Raw genomic sequence first — 11,814 nt, 5'->3', positions numbered from 1 at the left:
TGTGTGCTTGTGAGGGCAGGTGCCTGTGGACATGTGGAGGCCAGAAGAGGGCATCAGATTCCATGGAGCTCAAGTTACAGGTGGTTATGAGTCACCTGATGTGGGTCCTGGGAACTCTGGCCTTGTGCAAGAAGACCATGTTAACCATGGAGCCATCTCTCCAGCCCCAACCCACCACACCCCCTTGTGATGTGTTTAGAACATTCTTTTTTCTCTAAAGAACAATCACACTTTACATGGTTTAATATCACTTTTGTAAGACTTAGATTAATACCTAACAAAATTTAACTAAATACATGACAACTTGATGGTAAAGAAAAATACACGTCTAATTTCACCACACCGTGTGGGCCTGGCAGCTCTAAGGTCATCATTTATCTATAATGACTGAATAGCTGCATCTTTGTCAGAGTGGATGAGATTCAGTGATGGAGGACCATGAAAGCACCATGATGCTAAACCTGGCTTTGGTCATTGTGACATACAGCTAAGCTCAGTTTACATTGCAACAGTGCCTCCAGTTAAGTGGTACCCGAGCCACTTAACAGGGCACATATTAGAAGGATGCTGTTCCAATTTCAGTTAAAACTAAGTGTATTCAAAGAAATGCTAATGAGCACCACAGTTGTGTTCATGCTTTTCATAGGCCTGGCAATCTAAGCAAAACAGTTCTTAGTGGCTTTTGCAATTACACTCCCTTTCAATTTTCTAAAGGTTACAGGGCCCGAACCACACAAATCCCATTAAAATAAGTAGCTGTTGTGCAATATAAATTGCTTTGAAAACATTCTTCAATGCCCATAAAGTGATCAGCGGTCTGCACTTCAGATCCGCTTGCCTGCCATGATTTCAACCCAGAGAGAGACGACGAGCTTTGATGTGGTGGTTGGTTTCTGCTACCGAAGTTGGCATTTTATCTTCTTGCATCAGATTTCTTCCCAAACTGATGTGACTCAGGCATAGGGAACACATTTTTTACTGCGATTTTCTTCCTAAAATATGTTTTTACTGTACCTTTAAATTACACTGGGCTGACCCCTGATCTTGGATCTCAGAGGTTCCTCCTACTGGATGTAGCAAGGCAGGTCAGAGACTGCTTGGGGTGCGGGGTGGTGGTGCAAGGTCTTACTAAGTAGGGGTTACCATAGCTGCCTGGTCTTGGTGCTTCCTGCTCTCTTTACCCTACCTCTAGTGAAATGTCAGCAGCCTATACAGAATACAGAGTGAACGTTATGCTACAGCCAGGAGGAGTGTTAGTGGTTTCTTTCCAACCCACGTATGTACACACAAAGTATCTTGCCAGTGTTTCTGGTCCCTATTCTGAGACCACCAACACTCTGACCCACTGAAAACACTACTCTTTTTAGCATTTCTGACTCATAGGTGCTTCTGATTATTTAAATTACTCATTCATTTCAAAGATGCTTTTCACATAAGAGATGAAACCAAAGGATTGAGCTCTCCATTTACAAAGACTCAAGACCCCAAGTCTTTTCCTGTGCCTGGACCCGAGAAGATTCTCTATAAAAGGTTTATTTTTCCTTTGGTATTTAAAATTACCCAGAAACAAAGATAGTCCTAACCTAACTAGTTGCTTTCACTATTGAAAGAATCATCAGAATTCAGGACTCACTGAGCCCTTTAATCGTGTGTGTGTGTGTGTATGGGGGGGGGGGTTCTAACTCTTGGTCCTGCTTCTATATGACAGTATAGGTCCAATCTTCCAACATTTATCACCAGCTCATCTATGCTGCCTTATCTCTCTCATAGCAACAACTGAATGCACAAAGTCAAGAAAATGCCCACCCAGAAAGAATTAGATTGAAATGTTTTAATTTAATTAACTAACTAATTAATTTATCACTTTACATCCCTATATCAGCCCCCCTTAGGCCTCCATCTCCACACTGAAGGACTAGGGGCATCCTCTCTCACTGAGGCCAGACAAGGTTGCCCAGTTAGGGGAACAGGATCCATGGACAGACAACGAATTCAGGGACATTTCTAGCTCTAGTTGTTGGAGGGAACTCACATAAAGACCAAGCTGCACATCTGCTGCTACATACATTTAGAAGGTCTAGACTGTATTTGATAAAATAGTAACATATATATGGAGTTTTAGAAAGGGATAGGTCAATATGGGCTGAAACTATTGGTCAAGTCCTACCACAGGAAGCTAAACATGAGATGTGCTTCCTAGGACACATTGATTTTAATGTGTTCTTTAAAACGGAAGAGAAGTGTGCCCATGTATTCCAGGGGGAAAAAGATGGAAGGTGGAGGTGTTCTGTTGTGTGTAAATAACCACAGGTATTTATGGAGGCAACTGAGAAAGGAAGCATGGGACATCTGACCTAAACAGCTACTAAAGATGCACATATGGACATTCTGGCAGGAATAGTCCATGATACATTGATTCTTGTTCACAGACCTGCCTTATAATATTTTTATAACAACTAGCAAGAGAAGTCATTTCCCATGAGTCATTTTCACATCTAGGACCGCTTTCCTTGCTGATGTCTTTGTGTTTCTCTCTTGCACAGCATGTATTTGCACTTAAGAACAGAATCAAATTGGGTGTCCTGGCCCCCAGTTCTGTCTAGAAATCTCAAAATGTCATTGTTATTTCAGGAAAATCACTTTGTTCTGCTTGATCCTTACCTCATCTGTAAAATGAGGGGGATAGATTAGGGAATTTCTTGCATTGTGTTTGGTGCCAGAATCTTAGGATTCCAAGTGAGATCGCGATTGTCCATTGAGCCAGTTTAGTCGTTTCATCCAGAAACTGGCAATAACTGTATACTTGTGATGAATTCAAATAACAAACCTGTAAAATCCAGAACTACCTTGGATTTGCTTATGATCTCTTCTTGTAAAAATGTCTTCACAATTCCTGGTTATTCCAAGGCTTAGTAAATCCCAGTCCCTTCAGGATGCCTAAAAGTGGGGTCCATCCCATCAGCCAGTTGGATATTAATGCCCTTGCACCACATAATTTGAAATTAGTCTTCACTGTAGCTGGCCTAGCGGAAAGATGGCTCTCCTGCTATGATAAGCCCTCACTGTGTTTACCCAGAGCTCTGAATTTGTAAACTTCAGCAGCCTTTATTTATCCTCTCCTGCTGTGGAAGACACTGTCCTGGGTCCTGTTCTTCAATGGTAGGGAAAACTCTCAGGCTGTGAGCAGTGAGCAAAGACAGATGAACCAATGGGCTGCAGCTCCAGCTGCCTTGCTGCCTATACTCATTGTCTCCTTCCATTTGACTTGGGTTTTGAAGGACATTTGCCAGAGCCAGGCTCCTGGGACTCTTGTGATCTGCATGTCTTTTCTCACCTTCAATATGATCTGAACTGATGTTTTCATTTGTTTAAAAAAAGATCAAGAACATTGACTGAGAAACTCTTGCTGGAATCACTTCAGATCATCGTCGCTATTTATTCCGTGTCATAAACTATAATCCTTTGTTTCCCTTACTCCCACGTCAGGGGAGTTGGTGGTTTTGTAGTGGACAGTCAGTGGAATTTCAGTCAACGGTGGGAGATCTCAAAGAACTACTGAAGATGATGGGGGCAGGTTGTAGTACTAAGAACAAGACAGAAAAGTATTCTTGATCTTGATCAGAGCTTGGCAGAACAAGAAGAAACAGGATTACAAGACAGAACAAAGGGTATGGGACTTGTGGTTATGCAGAAAAGGGAATTCTGAGTGAAGAAAAATCTTGGAGTATTTGCTGAACCTGGTGTTTTCTTTATTTGACAAATAAAAAAAAAAGTAACTTGTAGTCTGATTGGTCCTAAATTTAGAAAAGTATAGAAGCTAAGGACTTTTTGCAGATTCATGTTTTATGGAAACATGACATTCATAATTAGGTATTGTCTCAAAGCCCCTGAAGACCAAGAGATGCCAGAAGAGCTAGGCATACAGAACTGTGTTCCAGAGGTCTAGTATGAAGAAGAAAAAAAGAACAATGCAAATGTTTCCAAACAATTGAACAGGGAGGAGACTGTATATCCTAAATGATGTTCAGTCCCGTGTGTTTGAATCACAGTGTTGATGGTCAGCTCATTTTCTGAATAGGTAAAGGATGTCAGTCATGTTAGCTAGCATGTTCTAGGCCTAGAGAGATCTTGAAAATTATGACTCAAATGGCTCCATCATCAAAATGAGGTTGATCTGAGAGTCTCAGCAGAGCAGGACAGCAGCTACGTTAGGGTGCAATAGCATCATGAAAAGAGAGGATTAATGGAGCTCCTCCATCTACCAATCAGGGAATGATAGTCAACTCCTGCACCATCAATCAGGAATGATAGTCAACTCCTGCATCTCTCAATCAGGGAATGATAGTAATTTCTTTCTTTGAAAAATTGTTTAAGGTCTAACACTATTTTTTGTCCTACAGAAACACTTTTCTGAAGTCAAGAGAAGTTTCATGTTTCCTGTGGGGGAAAAATTAGCCAGTGTTTATTGTATCTGGGTCTTTAATTACCAAGGACAATATACACTGTCTGTTCTAAGTCCAGGAGGAGCTTAAAAGGGAAGGAGTCTTGGAGTCATCAGGCACCTAGCGATCTGCTCTGCAGGAGTCCCCAGTCTAACCTGCACTTTGAACCCAAACATAAATGTAGAGCAGGCTCTAATTTGTCACTGTGTGGGAACAATGATGTCACAGCCGAATTGGCTGTGGGTGAGACAGCTTGATTCTTGCTAGCAGCTTTGTTGAGAGCGCTGTGTGCTTTCACTCACAGGAAACTGATGAAATGTGCTAGAAACAAAGAGCTAAGAGCTCCTTTTTGTTGAAAATGGAGCAAATATACAATTTCCCCTTTATCCTTATCTTTACTCCTTGTGATTTGCTTGGGACTGAGACTCTCTGGACAGTGCGTGCCATAAATGAACATGTATGACCCATATGGGCTCTGGGAGTTCAAGCCTCTGGGATAATTGTTTGATGGTGGTATTAGCACATCTTGTACTGGGGCTGGGAGGGGTTTCAGGATAGGCCCGTGCTACTCTCTGATGGGGGCATTTTGCTCTCTGAATGATTGGCACACCAAGACGGCTTAGGGGTAATCCAGATCTAACTCAAGAAGGACCTCTGCAGGTAAAAATTCAGCGATGTGTTTTTTTTTTTCCAAAGGTCCCTCAGTCCTCAGGACCCTATATCTCAATGTGGGGTGCAACCATTTCAGGGAACAGCTCCTCATTCCATTCTTGTGTTTTCTTAGTAATGGTTGCTTTGGTTCCTGATCCGGTTCCTGGACCTAACCTTGATCTAAGCTAAAGCCTGTTTGGGTCGCGGCAAGGTGTGGAGGTTTTTTTTTTTTTTTTTTTTGGTTTTTCGAGACAGGGTTTCTCTGTATAGCCCTGGCTGTCCTGGAACTCAGTCTGTACACCAGGCTGGCCTCAAACTCAGAAATCCGCCTGCCTCTACCTCCCAAGTGCTGGGATTAAAGGCATACGCCACCACTGCCCGGCTACATGTGGAATTTTTAATGAATGTTGCTGTGAATCAGTCACTGCATTTAAGGATGACATTTAAAATGGAAATCTTTCTGATTCAGTTTGAGGTCTCTTTCCTGGATACTGTGTGTCTGTGAGCATGTGTCTGTGCTGCGGGGAGTAGCTGGTCTATATTGTGATGAAACCGTATACATGCACACATCACAGAGGCTAAGGGAGTGAGGTAGAGTAAGACTTACTTTTCTTTCCCCATCTCTGGTGAAATGCAGAGAGCATGGACAAGAGAGAGATTTTCCCTTTAGCCCTCTTTTACAGAACAGACTTCAGTGAGCTGCAAGAAATATTCTCCAGGCAACCCTCTCAGGTCTAATCTTACATAGAGGTGCAATAATGAGGCCTCAGTACTGAGGCGGATTCTTGGCTCTTGCTGGCATTTGTATAAGAAAAATGGCATCTGACTGCAGTACTTTGCTAAGGATGTGAGCGAAAGAAGCAATCGCTCATTATAGATGGCAGTAAATACAGGCCACCTGGGATCTCTAAGAGTGACCTTTCTTCCTTATCATCAATTTCATTCCAGATGATCAGTTGAACTCTGAGGAGAAGAAGAAGAGAAAGCAACGGAGAAACAGGACAACCTTCAACAGCAGCCAGCTGCAGGCCTTGGAGCGTGTCTTCGAGCGGACACATTACCCGGATGCTTTTGTACGAGAAGATCTGGCACGTCGGGTGAACCTCACTGAGGCCAGAGTGCAGGTAACTCATGCTTCGATTGGCAGGCACCAAGCCTCCCTTCCACAGGGACACGTCTCTGAACATTGTTTGTGAATACAAATTGTAGGCTTGGGGCTGGAGCTGGTACTGATATGGGTGATGAAAATAAAGTATAGCAATGGGCTTCAATCTTTACTGTGCTTCTTTGGGTACAATGGCATCTTAAAAACCCAAACCGAATACCTTTAGGAAGAATGGAATATGCTGTAGGGAAGGGAAAGCTATCTCTTTTCCCTGTTGTGGACTTTCTATATAGTGCTCTATATACTATCCATTTCGAGCTTGCCTCTGCACCGCCAGTTTTTGATTTAAATCCTAGAGTGGCCATAGATATGAACTCTTCCTCACCTGAGTCTCTCTTGCTAGCCTGGGAGAATATATAAACCTTCCAGTACTTTGCTGTATTCATGATTATGAATGGTGATAAAGGCTAGAGATGGATAGTGAAAAGTTAAGAGCACACTTAAACTAGATAATGTCTTATAGTCTCCAATGTCCTTAGGAAATAAAACAGGGAGGAGGAGGGTAGCTTCATGGTGGTTCCTTCAGTCAAAAGAGTATAAAACGATTCTCCACCTGGGGACACAGGGGCATCTCCTTCCAAGTTCTTCCCAAGAGACAAGAAAAAAAGGGGGGAAAACGATGCAAGGCAAGCCACCTAGGCCCCTTCAGTGGCCCCGGGGAAACAGAGACAGAATATTGAGGATACACCTTTGCATCGGCAGTCAGGGCTCAGCTGATGCTCCATAGCAACATAGCATAGCTCCACAGGGTCAGCATTGGTCCTGTTCTCTCCCTCCCTATCCTCACAGAACTGATGTTAACCTCAGTACATTCAACCCCAGACTGCTTTTTACACACTGCTATGAGCTCCCTCCACTTTCCCAATTCTCTACATCTTCTATTTCCCAACCTCAGCCTGCAGTGAAATGCCATCTGTAAATGAGTATCCCACATAGGAAAGAAACAAAAACAAAAACAAAACAAAACAAAACAAAACAAAACAAAGAAGAAAGAAAAACACATACAGAAACATGCTCTTAGTTTGGGTGTTTTCTTTTTCTTTTCTACTTATTTTGATCTTTTGTTTTTGTTTTTAACTTTTTGAGAGAGAGAGAGAGAGAGAGAGGAGACAGAGAGAGAGAGAGAGAGAGAGAGAGAGAGAAAGAGAGAGGGAGGGAGAGAGAGAGACAGAGAGAGAGAGAGACAGAGAGAGAGAGACAGAGAGAGAGAGAGAGAGAGACAGAGACAGAGAGAGAGAGAGGACTTAAATAGGTAAGAAGGTAGGGAGGATCAAGGAGGAGTTGGAGGAAGGGAAAGAATATGGTCAAATATATAAAACAATTAAATCAAATGAACTAGTATCTCCTAATATCCTACAGCACCACTCTGTTGTGGTGCTCCAAGTTTTAAAAAGGAAACATAGATTGTGTGATGGTGAAAATTGTTTCTAAAATGCAGAAGGATAGCCTTTTGAGTTTGGAGATAAATCTTGTCCAGTTTCAGTGGTTGAATGTCATGCTTGTACATACATAATGCATACATATGCACATACATACACACATGGTGGGAAGCACAAGAAAATGTCATCTATGTATCACCTATGCCTATTGTATCTCGCTTTTTCTCTTCCTTTCCCATTACACTACATACCGATGCTTCTATTGCTGGGAGCATTTTCTGGATGAGTGGCCCAGAATTGTTCCTCCCTGATTTTGTTATTTCTCCTTAAACTCCTAGCCTTTCCCAGACTAAACCACTGAACTCGGGGACTCCACATTCAGGGCATTTGTCATAACATGGTGTGTACTGTATCAAGTTCTCTATGGATCAAGTCCCCTCACCGTGTGCTAAAGTCTTCCCTCATGGACATAAGTTTTATTCATCTTTGAAAAATACGTTTCCCCCTTTCCTCAAATACTTATTGAGCTACTGTAGCTTTTTTTTTTTACTTGATTTGTTGGAGATAAATAAAGCACTGGTCCTCTTATTAAGGGTAGCATTGCCTAGAACAGAAAGAAGATGTGCAGGTCATTGACTAATGACGTCATCACAAGATGATGCCCACAGTAAAGGAATCTGAAAGTACTGTCTATTGAGTAGAGGAAAGAATGATCCACTCTGCCCAGGGAAAGGGGTGGAGTTATTCTCTTAATACCTCTACACTGTGAACCAACTCAAAACTATTTATAATCATGCTAGTCATCTAATCAACCACAAGACAGAGTAACAAATTAAATAACAGTTTGAGGATAAATCCTTAGTGTAGGATAGTTGGCATTTTTATCCAATTCTCTTAGACCTTAATTTTACATACCTTTCACTATTAATGCTTTACAGGGGAAGTGGTGTTACTTGGGTTTGAAACCTGGGCAGAGGGAAGGAATACTACAGTAGAGTGAATGTCTGGTGTCACTGTACGTGATGAACACTCATCTACTGTTTTGTATCTCTGATAGTCATGAGCCTAAGACACACTAAGAAGTAGTGTGGCTTTATGATAAGCAGAGAGCTAATTCTTGAACAGTGATTTGTGTGTGTGTGTTAAGAAATTTTCAGCTTAGTTTTCAGTAGGAAGGCGGTAGAGGGTACCAAGCAAGACATCGGTTATATTTACATTTAAAGTGGTAACTCTAGTGACAATGTGTGTTCATATTACAAATGAAAGATCTGAGGACTGGGCAGATAGGGAGAAAGTGTCTAAAACCACCTTTGCTGATTTCCGTTCAGGTCTGCATGCTGCACAATTCTATGGGGGGACAATAGTCACATGGCATTTTAGGTAAATCTTGTCCCCTAGAGCAATTTATTTCCCCACACCATCATACTTTCTAAAACTTGACCAAAAATATCTGGTTTACATATTTAGATGTATGTACACATCAGGTTTTAACAAACTTTGAACTGTTTGAGAGCAGTCAATAACTTCTCATCATCTCGTTCTTCCCACATTTAGTACAAGGTCTGCACTCTAGCGAGCACTCCATAGAGTGTTCTTTAATGAATATAATGAATAGATAAAAATCATATTGCAGTCTGGAAGAATTGTATGGTCATGGATTAGACACCCTTACTTAAAAATAAACGCAGCTATTATTTGCATGAACTTCAGGATTATATTTCACTGGACACATTTCTTCAACTTTAGAGTAGAAATAATAAAACCCAACATGCAGAATTATGCTAACTAGAAATAGTGTAAGTCCCAATGTAGGTTACTCGTCCTAGTATCAAGGCAAGATGGCTCAGCGGGTAAGAGCACTGGCTGCTCTTCTGAAGGTCCTGAGTTCAAATCCCATCATGGTGGCTCACAACCACCTTTAATGAAATCTGACACCCTCTTCTGGTGCATCTGAAGACAACTATAGTGTACCTATTTATAATAATAAATAAATTTTTTTTAAAAGAGTTTGTAATTAGCTGTCACAGATCCTGTCAGGCTATGCACATTCCTTGAGATGTACAAATAAATATCCTCCAACTGAGTTCTCAGGGCTAGTGCCCCGTGTGTTTGTTGGTTTGTTTGTCTTCTCCTCCCTGCTAAGAATTCCTTTATAGAACGTAAATAGGTTTCCCTGTCTGGTTCAATCTGGTAGACGTGATCAGACCTAATAGCCAGGACCCACTCTATGGACACACCCTTGAGGAGAGCTACACCTTGAGCAACTGTCCTCCCTTAGTTTTGGTCTACAGAGTCCCCATTGGTTGGGCTTCCATGGGGTTGCCAGTTTACTGGAGCACTCTTTAGTGGTTCTTTTTCTTTCGTTGCACCTTCACTCCCCCTATGGTTTCGCCTGCACCTTTTCTGTGAATAATTTCCTTCTTAATCTTTGCCAGAAGGTGTTGGGGGATGATAGAGGGTTTTCTTTAAATAATAAATACGATGAAAGCAGATGAAAAATTTAAAGAATCTTTAAAATACCCTTAGAAAAGGAACTATTGGACCCATTGCCAACATCTAAGGAAATTCTAATTTTATTGAATATAATTACAACAGGGTTTATAGCCAACATTTTATTGTCTCCTGGAATGTTCATAGATTCCCATCTCTGGATTCTTAATTACTACAAGTGTTTCATGTTCTTTTGGTGCCAGGCCTTTTATAGGCTAAGCTCTACCCCTGAAGTATTCCACCAATACAGAGGTTTAACTCTAAAACTCATTGCCTGTTGGGGAAGGACAACACTGCAGGATGTCTATGATTTTAGGAAGGGGTCCAGACCCATCCTGTACCTTTCTTGAGGCGGCATTATATAGTAAAATTCGACCAAAATTTCATTCATGTAACCTATTTTTCCTCGTTCTTCCTCTCCCTCTTGACGTCTTTCTCCCCTCGCAACAATGTTCCAGGTGTGGTTTCAGAACCGAAGAGCCAAGTTCCGCAGGAATGAGCGAGCCATGCTGGCCAATAAAAACGCTTCTCTCCTCAAGTCCTACTCAGGAGACGTGACTGCTGTGGAGCAACCCATCGTACCTCGTCCTGCTCCCAGACCCACCGATTATCTCTCCTGGGGGACAGCCTCTCCGTACAGGTGAATGACTGGCCCACTCTCTCTTGCTCCACTTCCACATGCTTCTCAGCCATCCACTCTCAAGGCTGCTTTTGCAGCCGGCTGACATTTCTTAATGGGTTAAACCTCTTCAGAGACATTCAACTTGCTGGCATCCACACATTTTTTCCAAGAGATTGCTAGTTGCCCCAGGAACAGGGTTTGGGGCAGAAGAGAGAGGGGCAGCTCTCAGCAATCTTCTCCTGGACTCAGGAATTCTTGCCAAGGCTGCAAAACTGGGAAAGAATATAAACGAACAGATCCTTTGTAAAAGGTGCCCGAGGGCCCTCTTGGAACCACTCTGGAACAAAAGTGTCCCATTTAAGACACATTTGCTGTGTTATGGCCAAGTAGGGAATCAATGTGTAATGCTCCAAGTGTAGGACTAAAAGCACTCTTCACAATTAATCTGATTTTGAATGACAAGGAAAGGATGGGGGTGGGAGGGAAGGAGGGGTGAGACAGGGATGGATAGAGGAAGAGGAGAGAAAGGAGTGAGACAGGAGGGGAGGAGGAAAATTCAGCAACAGAGAAGCTTGTTTTAATCCCTTTCATCATAACCCTACTTTGTTAGGAGTAAGGCTTTCTTTAGATCCCCAGTAGTTCCTACTCTGTTTGTACTTATGTATCCCAATCTCTCTCTCTCTCTCTCTCTCTCTCTCTCTCTCTCTCTCTCTCTCTCTCTCTCTCTCTGCTGTGATATGCTTTAAATAGAAAAGAAGAATACACTAAACTTTTATATTAAGAAAGAATCATTTGAAGCAGGAGATAATAGAGGACTATTTCACTCCCTATTTGGATATTCTCAACCTCCATTCAGTGTGCTTTTCAGAAACAGGTTGATGTAAGTGCATCTAGGATTCCTGGACTGGACCTATGACCAGGCTGGTATGCCTTTCTTTAAACCTTGGAGAAACCCAAGTCAAGGCTTTATATCCTGCATGGAAGAACCACGCACACATTCATTTTTCTTTTTTTTTTTTCTTATTAGAAATTTTCTTTATTTACATGTAAATTTCTCCATTCCTA

The 11,814-nt window shown here is 42.0% G+C and overlaps 1 protein-coding gene across 2 annotated transcripts in view; it reads left to right on the top strand.

Moving 5' to 3' along the window:
• Prrx1 (paired related homeobox 1) overlaps positions 1 to 11,814 on the top strand; it is a 70,428-nt gene that overhangs the window by 46,569 nt on the left and 12,045 nt on the right. For both annotated transcript variants that reach the window (XM_031387391.1, XM_031387398.1), the window contains exons 2-3: positions 6,042 to 6,217; positions 10,586 to 10,767. In XM_031387391.1, the coding sequence (XP_031243251.1) occupies positions 6,042 to 6,217; positions 10,586 to 10,767 (358 nt within the window). The remainder of the gene's footprint in view (positions 1 to 6,041; positions 6,218 to 10,585; positions 10,768 to 11,814) is intronic.

This window comes from Mastomys coucha, unplaced genomic scaffold, assembly GCF_008632895.1.
Source record: "Mastomys coucha isolate ucsf_1 unplaced genomic scaffold, UCSF_Mcou_1 pScaffold1, whole genome shotgun sequence".
Classification (NCBI taxonomy): domain Eukaryota; kingdom Metazoa; phylum Chordata; class Mammalia; order Rodentia; family Muridae; genus Mastomys; species Mastomys coucha.
The sequence above is the reverse complement of the archived record's forward strand: the minus strand, read 5'-3'. Positions and strand labels throughout refer to the sequence as shown.